Source organism: Physeter macrocephalus, unplaced genomic scaffold, assembly GCF_002837175.3.
Source record: "Physeter macrocephalus isolate SW-GA unplaced genomic scaffold, ASM283717v5 random_55, whole genome shotgun sequence".
NCBI classification, from domain to species: domain Eukaryota; kingdom Metazoa; phylum Chordata; class Mammalia; order Artiodactyla; family Physeteridae; genus Physeter; species Physeter macrocephalus.
In genome coordinates, this window is record NW_021145340.1 from 32,471 (window position 1) to 47,715 (window position 15,245).

Sequence of the window (15,245 nt, forward strand, 5' to 3'; positions counted from 1 at the left end):
CCTGCCGATGCGGGGGACGCGGGTTCGTGCCCCGGTCCGGGAAGATCCCACGTGCCGCGGAGCGGCTGGGCCCGTGAGCCATGGTCGCTGAGCCTGCGCGTCCGGAGCCTGTGCTCCGCAACGGGAGAGGCCACAACAGTGAGAGGCCCGCGTACCACAAAACAAACAAACAAAACTAAAAACAACTACCATACGACCCAGCAATCCCACTACTGGGCATACACCCTGCGAAAACCATAATTCAAACAAACACATGCACCCCAATGTTCACTGCAGCACTATTCACAATAGCCAGGTCATGGAAGCAACCTAAATGCCCATCGACAGAGGAATGGATAAAGAAGATGTGGTACATATACACAGTGGAACATTACTCAGACATAAAAAGGAAGGAAACTGGGTCATTTGTAGAGACGTGGCTGGACCTAGAGACGGTCATACAGAGTGAAGTAATTCAGAAAGAGAAAAACAAATATCGTATATTAACGCATATATGTGGAATCTAGAAAAATGGTACAGATGAACCCATTTGCAAAGCAGAAACAGAGACACAGACATAGAGAACAAATGTATGGACACAAGGGGGTCTGGGATGAATTGGGAGATTGGGATTGAAATATATACACTTGATATTATGTAAAAAGATAACTAGTGAGAACCTACTGTATAGCACAGGGAACTCTACTTAGTGCTCTGCGGTGACCTAAATGGGAAGGAAATCCAAAAAAGAGGGCATATATGTATACGTATAGCTGATTCACTTTGCTGTACAGCAGAAACTAACACAACATTGTAAAGCAACTATACTCTGATAAAAAAACATCACTTAAAATCACTTGCTTTAATATACAGAAACACATAAGACACAAAGAAAGCCAAGGAAGCTCTCAGTCCCAGAGTTGGTAGTGTAGGGGGAGTTGAAGAAAACGAGCCTTTCCAGTCTCCCAGGGAAAGAAGGGGTGAGAGGACACAGAATATCACTAGGCCCCTGGTGAGTCCCAGTGCTGGGGCCGTGCATGCCCTAGTTCTCTACCAAAGGAAAGTGCTGATTTTCCTTGTCGTGGCCCTGGCCTTGCTCCCACGCTCGTCCTCCAGTTTTCAGAAGTCGTCCAGTTCCCAGAACGGCCCCTTCCTTTAGTTCCCTAACGTTTTCACTCAGGGGAGAAGGCCACTTTCCCTGCAAAAGGCAGTGGGCAAGGTGAGGGAGGGCGGGAGGTTGTTCAGGGCAGAGAAGATCAGGGAAAAGGGCTCCCATCTTTACGTTGGATTTCCTAGTAACAGCTTTCACCCTCTCTCCCTTTACCTGTCGCGGGGTCAGAGTCCCGGGGGAGTTGTCGTCCTGCAGGATGGTGAGGGGAGATCTCCCTAGCACCTTGCTGTTTGGTTTCCATCTGCTGCACTTAGAACCTAGGGTTGGTGAGGAGTTAAAACGAGGAGCCAAGATTAGGGGTTTACAGTTTATTTCTCCTCCATCCATTCGTGGACATTATCCAGAGTGTTCTCCCAATTTCTCTACCCCATACCTTGCCCTTAGATTCTGTACCTGAAGACCGAGGAGTCTCGGGGTCTCTCAACGGCTTGTCTGAGTCCTGGCTGGCCATAGGGGTTTCTGAGGCATGTCCTATTTCCTCCTTGGAAAACACCTGCCTGGGGGGGAGCTCAGTCTGGCTCCAAGGTGGCATCTGATCCTCAAGGGAAAACCGGGTGCCCAGAGGCAAGTCCAGTTGAGAAGATGAAGGTGTCTCTAGGGGCAGAACAGGCTCTGGGGGAAGACTTAATGTGGGGTCTTCGGTCTCAAATACGTCACTCAGCTGTTTCACCAGTGGGCTTGGGGGCTCTATGGGGGGGAGAAGTGAAGTGAGATAGTGACCCTCTGTTACAAATCATTCAGCAAGGAGGAAAAGATACATGAGCCTTAGGAGTCATGCCCTGGTGGGTGAGGGACTGGGAAGAGAGAAGTTGGTGAGAGGGAGCAAAGTGTTGAGAAAGAGTGACATGGGTTCAAAGCAGGAGGATGGAGGCCCCTTCTGATAATGCTGTCACCCAAGGATGCTAGGTGACAGCATTACCAGAATTCCCTGGGCCCAACACTTACCTCCGCTGGTCTTCATAGGTGTCCGTGCAATGCCAAGGGTAGGAGAGCGGGGATCTGAGTCCTGGGACTGCTTAGGGCCCCCCAGCTGCTCCCCTGCTGGCAGGTTTGGCTGAGGAGAGCTCTCTACCTGTTAGGACCAAAGGCTAGAACAAGTCTGGGCCCTCGCTCTTCCCCCCCAGGTCTCTAGCCTCAGGTCCACACTCCAGACGGGAATTGCCAAGGCCCTCAGACACTCAGCCTACTTCACCGGGATTGAGAATGTGGAAAATAAGGCGGGGGGTGGTGGCGGGGAGTGACCTCTCTCAAAATCAGGTTAGGCAGAGGCCCCCGAATTCAGACAGTTTCGCTGCCTCCCCCACCCCGATCCTGAGTACCTGGATGGGAGTGCGCAGGATGCCGGCGCTAGGGGAACGGGGGTCCGCCACTCGAGCCAGAAGCTTGTTGTGAGGCGGAGGCCGCGCTGGAGTGACTGGGACGCTCTTGGCTGAGCCCATCTCAACCAGGAGAAATAGGATGGGGCAGGGCCCGGCCCGGGCGAGGAAAGGATGCCTGTGAGAAGTGACTCAGGTCTCAGTCCTTACCGCGACCACGTTCGCCCTCTGACTCCAGACCACCCGAACTTCCCCAGCTCCCCGCTAAGGAAGCGCCTGGCCGCCGGGCCAGAGGTCTCAGAGGGGATAATGACTGATACAGATGACAAGGCAGCTCCTTCCGGGCCTCCTGGGCCCTCTAACTTATTCACTAATTTATTCAAATCATTTACCGGGCCCCAGTTCCACCTTTGGGTGCAAAACAGCTCGATCCTCAACTCCCGAAGCTAAGTTTCAAACTTCCCGCCACGCCCCTGCCCTGACCCTATTGGCTGAGTTACCCTGTTTTCTATAGGTCTGCTATGTGAGACCCGCCTCCAGTGCAGGAAGCCATTGGGCTGGGAGGACGTCTATCATGGGGACCGTGGGGCCAATGGACGACGGCTTGACTTGCCGGGGTGACGCCTCCTCGATAGGGGGACTTTGTTCAGTATAGGGCTGCGAGCTGTCTGCCGTTAAGACTTTGCAGAATGCCAATTTTCGCTTTTGAGACCTTCAGTTTCGAAATCAAATGATTTTATTAAAAAATAGAATCATGAATTATTACGCTATTATGTACATATCCAGCTGGAGACGGAGTTATAAAGATTTTTGAGGCCAAAGAGATAGTAATCCTTATTGGTCGACGGAGCTCGCAATCACTCGACACTAACTCTCAAGCCCCGCCTCATTGGACAGCCCCTTTTCAAATATCAATACTACAACTGCCCTTCTATTTTCCCATTGGACAGGTCCCCAGGAAAGTTTCTGGGATTGACTGGTTTAAACCACCGTCAGTTTCTGCTCTTCAATAGACAGCACGCTAATGGATTGTAGGGTCCCGGAGTCCCAGCAGCCAAAACTCCGGGGCCCACCTCACTGCTCTACGTGCGCTCTGCCCTGGAGGAGTGGGATTGGCTCTTCCGAGCATCGATTGCATTAGAAGCGCTTTTCATTGGCGATAGTCAAGAGCCGGGCAGAGGGCGGAGCACTAGTGGGCAGGCTCATCCAACTGCCATTCTCGCGCGTCTTTCCTTCAGCGCATGCGCCTAACGAGTGGCGCTCATTGGACTAAAGGGTAGGGGGTGGGGGACTAGAAGCGGTGGGAGCCGCTGTGTGTGGAGGAGCTGCTGCCGGTGTCATGGCGGAGCTGAGTGAGGAGGCGCTGCTGTCAGTATTACCGACTATCCGGGTCCCCAAGGCTGGAGACCGGGTCCACAAAGACGAGTGCGCCTTCTCCTTCGACACACCGGTAAGCCCATTCCCCACGGCCGCAGCGAGCACGACTTCCTTCCATCGCCCTGGTCATTCCGCCGGGGCCTGCAAGTCTTGGGCCACCGCCTCCCTGCGGTGCACCATGGGACTTGTAGTCTCCCAGGCTACCCCTGCCGTTGCTTCGAATTCGCGGGAGCTGTCGTGTGACTACCGCCCCCGGAAGCCACCGCGCCCGCCTCCCCCGCACCCGGTCTCGTGGAGCACTGTGGGGATTGTAGTCGCTCACTCCCCTCGTTACCGTTGTAAGCCAGAGGCGCAACCCGGTTGCCGGACTACATCTCCCATGTGGACCCCTGCGAAAGCTTGGGAGTTGGCCTTGCCTATCGCGCATGGCTCTCCGGGTTTTGTAGTCTCGTGTGGGAGGGATGGTGTGACTCGCCTCTACCCCCACCACACACAGTTCTGGGCCCGGGTTGGGGTAGGAGGGTGGGGACTGCAGTTCCCAGGCGCCTAGTAGTCTGGAAGTGGCCTTGAAGAAACCCGGTTCTGAAAAAGGCAGAGTTAGAGAGCCTCCACCTATGGTTAATATGGACAGGGGCCGGGGAGGTGGGTCATTGGTGGTAGGGAGGGGAGGAAAGAGGAGAGGAAAGCTCTAGTCGTTTCTCCTTTGAGGTGAATTATGGCCGCAGCCCTCTCTCTTTCTCCCGCCCATCACAGACAGCAGAGGGAACCCTTTTGAAAGTATTCCCAGAGAGGTGGTTTCTTTCGTGGCGGGTACTAAGGCCCCTTTCCCATCCCGCTCCCACTCTTGACTAGTTAGGCAAAGCCGCCACCCACACCGTGCTTCACGTTTTGCAGGCTCCACCCGGTACCTCCCTCCCTTGCTGCAGTTCTGCCTTCCTGTGACACCCTCGGGCAGACACAAGCCTCCTGCTAGGCCAGAGCCTGAACTGAGAGGGCAGCATCCTGGCTGGGATCCGCCCCCCTCACCACCCCTCCCTCAAGCCGCTGCTGGGCCCTGCCCAAGGGTGTTCAGCCAGACCAGCTCATGGCCGGGAAAACTGCAAGTCAGTGGAAAGGCTTCATTAATGCATCGCCAGTGCTGAGGATAGCAGCGTGATCTGAGGCCCAGTTCAGGATCATCACTGTGATTTGTAGGTTGCTTGGTTTGCTAGGCTTTGATCTGGGCCCCAGACAATGTGCTGCTTCTCTGAAGTCTGGCTTCGGCAGAGCTAAAAGAGGACGGCTGCTCAGAGCAGAGCTCCAGGGTTCCCAATCTTTGGTGGAATCAGCGTCTTCTATTTGCAACATAGGAGTTTAATCACTGCAGAGCTCCCACAGGCCTCCCAGTTTTATCAAGTGCATGCATTGGTGAAGCACTGTTTTTCTCAGGAGGGAAGGGTTTTTTTCCTTAATTATCAACAGATGGTAGAAGTCTCCCTTCTTTCAACTACCTACAGTGGCTCCTTCTCTCCACTCCTGTCCCTCTCCTTAGTAGTGGTTTGAATAATCCAAAAGGGGGTTTTGTAATCTCATTACACTTTCCTTCTCTCACCCCAAGTCAGGAGATCTCCATTGGTTGGCTTTGCTAACCAACTTGTGGCATATTTGATTATCTTCAAATTGGGTTCATGGTAGAAAGAGCTTATTTGACCTCCGTGATGAGAAATACTCTACTTGTTCATGAATGTTATAACCCACGCTGTTCTAGGGAGTGGTACAGAGCAATCTATGGGACTGAGAACTGCGGTGCGGTGCCCTATTTTTAACTCACAGCAGAGAATTTTTCAAGGCCACTGAGGCTTTAATTCCAGGAAGAAGATGCCTGTCGTTGCTTGGATCTGAGGGAAGACTCTGTTGTCCAATTTCCTCCTCCTCCTTCTCCATCACTCTCTTCACAAGGGCACGGGCGGACTTGCTCAGTTTGGGGAAAGCCCATCTTCCCTCCTCAGCTGTGATTTACAGTGGACACTTGTCTTTCCCTGTTTTCTTCCTGGGTTATATGTGTTCTTGTCTCAGAAGGTGTTGATAGATGGTTCTAGAGAGGGGATGGCTTTGAGGTTGGAGGTTGATGGGACTTCAGTGGGGATTTGGTTATTGGTCGGGGGCGGGAGGGGGGAAGCATCAGGGCGGTGACTGGAGAATGCTGGACTTCACGTCCTTGCCAGACTGGGTCCCGGTTCAGCTGTGAGCCCCAAGCAAGGCATTGTTCCCCTGGAGCCAGGCCTCAGCAGGCAAGGAGGGAGGAGCCCAGTGTGGACCAGGGATCGACTGCCTAGTAGAGGGAGGGAAGGGAAAGGTCTGGCCTTGCTGGCAAGCTTGGGCTTCGGTGTCTTGTTCAGGTGCTGGCCTCTGTGCTCTTCCGGTCTGGAAGGTTTGCTGAATCTTGGAGGTCGGGTGGGGTTGGTCATGGTGTCCCTAGATTAGGTTCAGTGTCTGACGTGGAGGTCTTTGCAAGTCTATGGTAGTTGACCCCCATTCACTCTCTGGGTCTCTAGGCTCCAGGAAGGAGGTAAAGGGAGTTCTCTGCAGTATACCAGAGGGCTCCAAAGAAGGAGCGAGAAGGAAGGGGAATGGTGGCTGATAGGTGTTGCTCAGCCCCGGTGTCCTTGTGGGTTGTTATCAAAGTCACAGGAGGATGGGGAGACTCTTAGCCAGGTGCCAGGCCCTAAAAGGCTGAGTGTCTCGCCCAAAGCCACGCGGTGTTGGAGGACAGATCTTTCTTCTGGAAACCAGCAGCTTCTGACTCCAGGTCTTGGTCTCCCCGGGCCGGGCTTCATCCTGCCTGTGTTCCCGCCCTTGCCTCTTGTCCTGCAGGAGTCTGAGGGCGGCCTCTACATCTGCATGAACACATTCCTGGGTTTTGGGAAACAGTATGTAGAGAGACATTTCAACAAGACGGGCCAGCGAGTCTACCTGCACCTCCGGCGGACCCGGCGCCCGGTAGGCGAGGCCTGAGGACGTGCGGGCACATCCCGCCGGGCCCCCGTAGTGAATCTGTCTGTTCCGTCCTGACCTCCCACAGCCCTCAGTTTCCCCCTCACCTATTTCTGTTGGTGTCATTAAAACCCAGCACGTGTGTTTTTTAGCTCCTTTCTCTTCCGAGATTAGCCCACTCCGTCCCGTCCAGCCTCCTCCTTTGTACCTTCCTTGGTGCCCATGGCTGATGCTGCCCTTCCTGCCTCATTGCAGAAAGAGGAAGACACAACTGCAGGCACTGGAGACCCTCCCCGCAAGAAGCCCACCCGTCTGGCTATCGGTGAGCGTCACTGCCGTCGTGTTCTCCTCCCTGAGCTGGCCATTCCTGCTCTCAGAGGTGCTAGGAAGGCCCCCGAAGGATGGGCCTGATCCGTGGCCCTGAAGCTCTGGGGGGGACAAGGTGAAGTGCTGTATCGGAGGAGGGGTGTTGACCTGTGGTGGTGGTCCTACTCCCCCTCTTCTTCCCTGTCTTACCAGGTGTCGAAGGCGGGTTTGACCTCAGCGAGGAGAAATATGAATACGACGAGGATGTAAAAATCGTCATTTTGCCGGATTACCTGGAGATAGCCCGGGATGGGTTGGGGGGACTGCCTGACCTTGTCAGAGATCGGGTATGAATACCTTCCTGCCCCACCGAAGACTCTAGGGCGGGCGGGGCCAGAGCAGTGATGTCGTGGGCAAGGCCCGAGAAAGCTGGAGACCACGGGGCTAGAGGGGCATGTGGGGTTGTGGGCTGGGTCCTGTCTCTCACCCTCTGCTTCCCCCAGGTGACCAGTGCGGTGGAGGCCCTACTGTCGGCCGACTCAGCCTCCCGCAAGCAGGAGGTGCAGGCCTGGGATGGGGAAGTACGGCAGGTGTCTAAGCATGCCTTCAACCTCAAGCAGCTGGACAGCCCTGCTCGAATCCCTCCCTGGTGAGGCCTGGCCCCTCCACCTCGGGGTGCAACCCCCGGAGCTGGGGCAAAGAGGCCACCCTCCCGGGGGTCTGGTGGGAGAGAGGGTCGGGAGCAGGATAGGAGGGAGACTTGGGGGAGCTGAGCTAAGTGAGGGGGCCTCCAGAGGAGAGGAGAAGAGAGAGGTCTTGGACCAGCGGGGGACCCACCACTCCCATAAAACCCTGACCCGTATTTCAGCTAATTTTCTTCTCCCGGGGTTAGTGGCTGGAAGTGCGCCAAGTGCGACATGAGGGAGAACCTGTGGCTCAGCCTGACCGACGGCTCCATCCTGTGTGGCCGGCGCTACTTCGACGGCAGCGGGGGCAACAACCACGCCGTGGAACACTACAGGGAGACGGGCTACCCGCTAGCCGTCAAGCTGGGCACCATCACACCCGACGGAGCTGGTACCACCCCCCACCCCCCGCCGACCACCTCCGCGCGGGAATCACCGGCTCCTAACCGTTAACTCATTGCACGCGACACGAACAAGACGCGAGTTTGTTCTCTTGATAAACGATGAAAATATGGCAGTAAAACTGAATTTTCAGTTAACCCCCCCTTCCTAGTGGTTACCATCGTTATCTTTTAGTGAGTATTCTTTCAAACCCATCTCACTCTGGAACCTTACCTATAGGGTGGAGAGACAATGAATTCCAGCCCTTCTCCTGCTTCACCCCATCTTCCCGGACAGCCAGTCCCAGAAGGGCTTACGGCCTCACTGATGCTCGAGGGCGCCAAGAGCGTTACCCTCACGGCTTGTCCTTCTGTCCCACCGAGGCCTCTCAGGCAGGGGGTGGGGTTGGTGGTCAGGCTGGGCCTGACCCGCCCCCTCTGACGCTGCTCCTGCCTCCTGTGCTAGATGTGTACTCATATGACGAGGATGACATGGTCCTGGACCCCAACCTGGCCGAGCACCTGTCCCACTTTGGTATCGACATGCTGAAGATGCAGAAGGTGAGACCCCTTCAGCTTCTAGAGCCATTTCATCATTCATTGACTACTCCTGAGCTCCCACTATGTGCTGGTCACTGCAAATGAGACGGGGTGGTCCTCGCTCTCCTAGGCTTATGTTCCAGGTAAGAGGCAGGCGTTGATCAGACGCTCACGCTGATATGGGAGTAACTGCAGACTGTGGAGGGTGTGCAGGAGTTTCCAGGGGGCCGCCCAGTCCAGGGGATGGAGGAAGTGGCCCTGAGGAAGTGATGCTTGGGTGATCTGAGGGTGAGAAGGGGTGGTTTTCAGCATGGATGAACGCTTCAGCTCGGGGGAGTTGAGTTTGTTTCATCCCCTCATTTGGGTAGAGGCCTGCTGCCTAACGGGCCCCTGGGACAGTTGCCTGTGGCCTTCCGGAACTTGCACTGGAGGATACCCAATGGGCCTCCCGCGTCAGAGCCCATAATTCAGCACATTCCAGGCTCCAGCTGGCTCTCGTCCTAGACCAAGTGAGAGAACGGAAAAGACGCAGGGCTGGGGCTTCCCTGGTAGCGCAGTGGTTGAGAATCTGCCTGCCAATGCAGGGGACGCGGGTTCGAGCCCTGGTCTGGGAAGATCCCACATGCCGCGGAGCAACTAGGCCCGTGAGCCACAACTACTGAGCCTGCGCGTCTGGAGCCTGTGCTCCGCAACAAGAGAGGCGGCGATAGTGAGAGGCCCGTGCACCGCGATGAAGAGTGGCCCCCGCTTGCCACGACTAGAGAAAGCCCTCGCGCAGAGACGAAGACCCAACACAGCCAATAATAAATAAATAAACAATAATTAAAAAAAAAAAAAAAAAAAAAAGACGCAGGGCTGCGTTCCTTAGCCTGTCTGAGGTGCCCCTTCCCGTGCAGACGGACAAGACGATGACGGAGTTGGAGATAGACATGAACCAGCGCATCGGCGAGTGGGAGCTGATACAGGAGTCGGGGGTGCCGCTCAAGCCCCTGTTCGGGCCCGGCTACACAGGCATCCGCAACCTGGGCAACAGCTGCTACCTCAACTCGGTGGTCCAGGTGCTCTTCAGCATCCCCGACTTCCAGAGGAAGTGAGTGCTGCCCTCTCCCCGAGGCCGGCCGCTGGGCTCTGCACCCCTGACACCCGCTCCTCCCCTGGCGGCCAGCCTCCAGGCACCCTCCTTTGGCTGCCCTCAGGACCTCTGTTCTAGCTCAGTCTTAGTTCCTGGTACACTGCGAGGGGAGCAGGTTCTAGGGCTGTATCACCACCAACCCGGCCACACACAAACCCACTGGTGGGGCCAGATGCCCACCCCCAGGGCCCCCCGAGGCCTCCTGACTGACTCAAGGGTGAGCACGTGGTCTTTATTTTAGGCCAGTGACATCAGGTGAGCACCTAACAGGTACACGGAGCATTTGGGGATAGGGGAGGGCTAGGGACGTGACGAGAGAAGAAAGGCGGGTTCTCAGCATAAGTGAGTTTACTGTCTAATTGGGAAGGCCTGGTACACACGTGAAAACTTAGAACATATTGACACATTCTGTTCAAAGAATATGAACCGTATTTATCCTTCTCCTGGGCTGTCTTCTCCCTTCCCCTGACTCTCTCTCAGGGAGGGGGCTGGAGTGCCCTGCCTGCTGACCGAGTTGGAAATGGGAGGGAGGGCAGGTTGCTGGAAAGAAGCGGACCCCAGGGGTCAACTGCGTGCCTCTCCACTCTGGAGGGAACCTGTTCCCTGAGCTAGTAGAGAATTACTCCCTTCCCTTTTCCTCTGGGCCTGGGCCAGAGCCCGTCCAACGATCCTTCCCTTTGCTCTCAGATATGTGGATAAGCTGGAGAAGATCTTCCAGAACGCCCCGACGGACCCTACCCAGGATTTCAGCACCCAGGTGTATGTAGCCAGTCCTGTGTGCCTTCTTGCTGCTCCATGACCCCCCGGAGTGGACAGCAGTTTAGCCCCTGGCCAGCTAGAGGCTTTCAGATGACTGCCTTCTGGGCATGCTGTCTGCCTTGAGTGGGGTTCCCATGGAATCTAAGGTTTTTCACATTTTAGAGAGTTGTGTAAGGGGGCTTTGAGCAGGGCTTGAGTTGGGGAGGATTGGTGTCAGACGGAAGCTGAGTGGTTCTCTTGGATGTTAACGCAGGGCCAAGCTGGGCCATGGCCTTCTCTCGGGAGAGTATTCCAAGCCAGCGCCAGAGTCGGGCGATGGGGAGCAGGTGCCAGAACAGAAGGTGAGTCTGGGCCTCCATCCCTTTCAGGCTCTGGAATTGTGGGGAAACTGAGAGCCGGGAGGTGTCTAAAGAAGGCCACTTGGTGGCCTCTTGGGCCCCAGCTGAATTGCCGCCCTGGCTCTGCCTAGGAAGTCCAAGATGGCATCGCCCCTCGAATGTTCAAGGCCCTCATTGGCAAGGGTCACCCCGAGTTCTCCACCAACCGGCAGCAGGATGCCCAGGAGTTCTTCCTTCACCTTATCAACATGGTGGAGGTGAGGGCGGCGAAGGTGGCGAGGGAGGGCGCTCTTCACACTCCTCCTGTCTGCCTGCGATTCAGTTCCCTCCCTTCTCCTTGCTGCCCATTCTTTCCTGTCGGCCCTAGCCCACTCCCACCCCTGGGCCCCCACAGCCTTCGCGCCCTGAGCTTTCCCTGCGAGGGGCAGTTGCACCTCAGGAGAGCAGCAAAGCAGTGACCCTTACAGTCGCTGGGCTTGCAGCCTAATGAAGGATGCGCCCAAAGAAAACGATAGGCGGACACTCAGCACTTAGGAAGTACAGGCACTTTCCCACGCGGTCCCACCGTGCCCGGATGGGCCGGAACTGGCGGGGTTGATTAGGGAAGGCTTCTGCTCTGCTCTGGCATCCCCGCACCTCTTCGTGGTCGTCTCTCTCCCTGACCCCCCAGTGACTCTTTTAGGCTCCCATCCCAGTGCCTGGCTGCCCAGACCTCCCCACCCTGCCTCTTCCCCATAGAGGAATTGCCGGAGCTCTGAGAATCCTAATGAAGTGTTCCGCTTCCTGGTGGAAGAAAAGATCAAGTGCCTGGCAACGGAGAAGGTGAAGTACACCCAGCGAGTGGACTACATCATGCAGCTGCCTGTGCCCATGGACGCGGCCCTGAACAAAGGTGGGCGCTCTGCTCTCCCAGCGGGGCCTGGAGGCGGAGGCTGAGGCCTGGGAGCAGTGCGTGGGTGCCTTACAGCAGCAGAGCCCACGGTCCGCCCTGCTCCCCAGCCAGAGGGCTGAGGCGGGGCTGTTGGGGGCAGGTGGGATTAACCTTGCCTGCAGCTGGTCAGCAGAGCTGCGTTGAGAAAGAGGCAAGATCACAGACGGACGTGTGTCCGGTAGGTTTGGGGAGGTGGAGGAGCTGAGGTGGTCGTGGACCCGGGGCCGGCAGGGAGAGGCTGAGGGGGGAAAGAGGCAGCCCGCTCTGAGGGATCCACCCACTGGTTCTGTCACCAGAGGAGCTCCTGGAGTATGAGGAAAAGAAGCGGCAAGCCGAAGAGGAGACGCTGCCGCCGCCGGAGCTGGTCCGGGCCCAGGTGCCCTTCGGTTCCTGCCTGGAGGCCTTTGGGGCCCCCGAGCAGGTGGATGGCTTCTGGAGCGCGGCCCTGCGGGCCAAGTCAGCGGCCGCCAAGTGAGTCCCGCGGGCCCGGCCCGCGCCACGGTCAACCCACAGATGCCGTCAGCCTCTCCTGCGCCCCCGAGTCCCTCTGTGGCCAGAATCTCAGATTTGTATCAGTTGAGGCTGGTACCCTGGTCCGAGAGGCCCCGGCAGGAGTGGACTCGGATAATGGCAACACGTTACCTTGACCTGCCCCTACCAGTCCCTCGTCTCTCTTGGGGTGGGATCCGTCTCCAGGGCAGCCTCTCTCCGCTCGCTGCCCCAATCCTGGCAAAGCACAGGCACTTAGTAACAGTCGTGGACAGAATTGGAACTTCCAGTATACGATCTTACTTTTTGCTAACCCGTCATTGGCATGAACCTGAGATGCGAAAGAGTCTTTGGTCTCCGGGATTTCAGCCATCTGCCCCTTTGCCGCTCCTGCCCGTGAGACGCCCCCGCCCCACCTCACTTCCCCGGCTTCTGCTCCTCCTTATCTACAGATGCTCTTGATGCCTGGCCAGGGCAAGAAAAGAATATGGAGTGTCTTCTGGGCTGTTAGGTCTTCTGTCCATGACAGGCTGAAGCCAGGGCGGGGCTTTCAGGAGAGGTTCTCTGGGTACCAGGACATTCTCTCTTCCCTAGGACCACACGATTTGCCTCATTCCCTGACTACCTGGTCATCCAGATCAAGAAGTTCACCTTCGGCTTAGACTGGGTGCCCAAGAAACTGGGTATGGTGTCTGGGACGAGCGAGGGAGGTTACGCAGAAGGTGCTAGAGAAAGAAGGGGCCTTAACACACAAACTAGTGCTTCTCCAACTTCCCTCTGAAAGGGGAAACGTCACCTCAGATGTTTCAAAATGTGTCTAGTTTGAGAAACGCTGACTAAAAATATTAAGACTTCTTTGATTTTTTGATCTTTTACTTTTTTCACTACATGTTTTTTTTAATTGAAGTATAGTTGATTTACAACGTTGTGTTAATTACTGCTGTACAGCACAGTGATTCAGTTATATACACACATTCCTTTGTTTTTAATGTTCTTTTCCACTTTGGTTTGTCGTAAGATCTTGGATACAGTTTGCCGTGCTGTACGGTAGGATCTTGTTGTTTAAGGCTTCTTCGATTTTACAGTTATGACTTAAGACCAAAAGTTATCGTCATAGTTGTATATAATTGGTAAGATGCTTTCATTCTGATAATCTTGAAACAGTTTTTCACGGGCCTTGCAGGCCCGTGACGACTTTGCGAACTGCAGAATTAACTTCACTTCCCAGATGAGTCGAGCCCCACGGAAGTGTAGAAGCATTCTGCGGCGCAGTCAGAGGCCCCTTCCTGGCTCGCGGCTCATTGGTGGTAGATCCAGGACTGGAATCCTGGTCTCCCGAACCCCGGCCCATGATGATTTTCATTACACTGAGACCCCTGCAGCGGGTGCTGCTCTGAGCAGCGTCTTACTGCAGAGCAGGATGGGGGTAGGGGCTTGAGATTCCCGGAGTGCTTATCCCCAGAGGGCCTCGGGGAGCTGCCGAGGTGACCTGTGTCCTGCCGTTCCACTTGCAGATGTATCCATCGAGATGCCAGAGGAGCTAGACCTCTCCCAGCTGAGGGGCACAGGGCTGCAGCCTGGAGAGGAGGAGCTGCCCGACATCGCCCCGCCCCTGGTCACTCCGGATGAGCCCAAAGGTAGCCTTGGTTTCTATGGCAACGAAGACGAAGACTCCTTCTGCTCCCCTCACTTCTCCTCTCCGACATGTTAGTGACTCTTCTTCCTGCCTGTCTCTTTCCCTTGCTGATGGGGGTCTTCTCTGCCTGCCTCCCCTTGTCCCTGTCCATTGTGTTTCTCCTGTCCTCCCTTTCAAATTTCCTCTGCCCTCTTGATGGACGTGAGGACCAGTAGAGCGCCCCCAGCGCTCACACACAGAGGTGTGTGGCTGGCTAATTGCCTCTGCCCTCGTTCACCTCGAGTTGGGTAGGGGGTGGGGGCGGGTTATCATACCCCAGAAACGGCCTGTTCTGAGAGAATGGGCAAGGAAGGGGCTCCCTGGGGGACCTCTAGCCTCAGTCCTGTACCTTGAGGATACTGCTGGCCACACGTGATGTTGTGCTGTCATTTTAGTTCTGGAATAAGGTGCCAGGCCATGGAGGAAAAACACATGGGACGGGTGGCTGGAAGGGGGCTGGGGGTGGGCTCTGGGAGCCAGGGGGGGCAGGGAGTGGCCCAAGAACTCAGGCCCCTGTGCCCGCGCTTCTCCGCCAACAGCGCCCATGTTGGATGAATCGGTCATCATCCAGCTGGTGGAGATGGGCTTCCCGATGGACGCCTGCCGCAAAGCCGTCTACTACACGGGCAACAGCGGGGCCGAGGCCGCCATGAACTGGGTCATGTCGCACATGGATGATCCAGGTAAGCAGAGCTGGGGTGCTGGGGGGTGGTGAGCAGGCAGGGCCAGCACCCTCCCCCAAACGCTTCAACCCCTTCCCATCCGCAGATTTTGCAAACCCCCTCATCCTGCCTGGCTCCAGCGGGCCCGGCTCCACAAGCGCAGCAGCTGACCCCCCGCCAGAGGACTGTGTGACCACCATCGTCTCCATGGGCTTCTCCCGGGACCAGGCCCTGAAAGCCCTGCGGGCCACGGTATGGGCGCCCCCAGATGAGGACGGGACCTGTGGGAAGAAGCGGGTGGCAGCGAGGTTCCATCCCTCGTGAGCAAGACCAAGGACGACCTGTGTGGTACGGCCAGTCTGGGGCTCTGCCCTTTAGTGGCTGTGATGAGGGAGCAGAGGCCTTCACTGGGGGCTTTCTTTTTTTTTTTTTCCTTTTTTTTTTTTTTTGTGGTACGTGGGCCTCTCACTGTTGTGGCTTCTCCCGTTGCGGAGCACAGGCTCCGGACGCGCAGGCGCAGCGGCCATGGCT

General features: G+C 56.2%; 2 protein-coding genes across 5 annotated transcripts in view; one reads left to right on the plus strand and one right to left on the minus strand.

The window, feature by feature from the left end:
- Positions 1-825: 825 nt before the first annotated feature.
- CDCA3 (cell division cycle associated 3) lies at positions 826-3,551 on the minus strand. Of its 2 annotated transcripts, none has more exons than XM_028483670.2 (6): positions 3,540-3,551; positions 2,470-2,644; positions 2,096-2,222; positions 1,544-1,837; positions 1,304-1,407; positions 826-1,177 (listed from the first exon to the last, which is right to left on the minus strand). In XM_028483670.2, exons 2-6 carry the CDS (start codon positions 2,587-2,589, stop codon positions 1,022-1,024), a joined length of 801 nt encoding a protein of 266 aa, XP_028339471.1. In that variant the 5' UTR covers positions 2,590-2,644; positions 3,540-3,551; the 3' UTR covers positions 826-1,021. The 2 variants fall into 2 exon arrangements, with proteins under 2 accessions (XP_028339471.1, XP_007108354.1); XM_007108292.3 differs by lacking the exon at positions 3,540-3,551 and adding an exon at positions 2,875-2,915.
- Positions 3,552-3,741: 190 nt separating this feature from the next.
- Positions 3,742-15,245, plus strand: part of USP5 (ubiquitin specific peptidase 5) — a 13,537-nt gene continuing 2,033 nt past the window's right edge. For 2 of the 3 annotated variants that reach the window (XM_007108293.4, XM_055082262.1), the window contains exons 1-17: positions 3,742-3,916; positions 6,697-6,822; positions 7,072-7,138; positions 7,336-7,469; positions 7,626-7,771; positions 8,015-8,199; positions 8,655-8,749; positions 9,625-9,818; positions 10,548-10,619; positions 10,873-10,960; positions 11,089-11,214; positions 11,696-11,849; positions 12,185-12,359; positions 12,972-13,060; positions 13,892-14,083; positions 14,592-14,735; positions 14,821-14,966. In XM_007108293.4, the coding sequence (XP_007108355.1) occupies positions 3,806-3,916; positions 6,697-6,822; positions 7,072-7,138; positions 7,336-7,469; positions 7,626-7,771; positions 8,015-8,199; positions 8,655-8,749; positions 9,625-9,818; positions 10,548-10,619; positions 10,873-10,960; positions 11,089-11,214; positions 11,696-11,849; positions 12,185-12,359; positions 12,972-13,060; positions 13,892-14,083; positions 14,592-14,735; positions 14,821-14,966 (2,244 nt within the window). In that variant the 5' untranslated portion in view covers positions 3,742-3,805. The remainder of the gene's footprint in view (positions 3,917-6,696; positions 6,823-7,071; positions 7,139-7,335; positions 7,470-7,625; positions 7,772-8,014; positions 8,200-8,654; positions 8,750-9,624; positions 9,819-10,547; positions 10,620-10,872; positions 10,961-11,088; positions 11,215-11,695; positions 11,850-12,184; positions 12,360-12,971; positions 13,061-13,891; positions 14,084-14,591; positions 14,736-14,820; positions 14,967-15,245) is intronic. The other variant, XM_007108294.4, reaches the window with a different exon arrangement.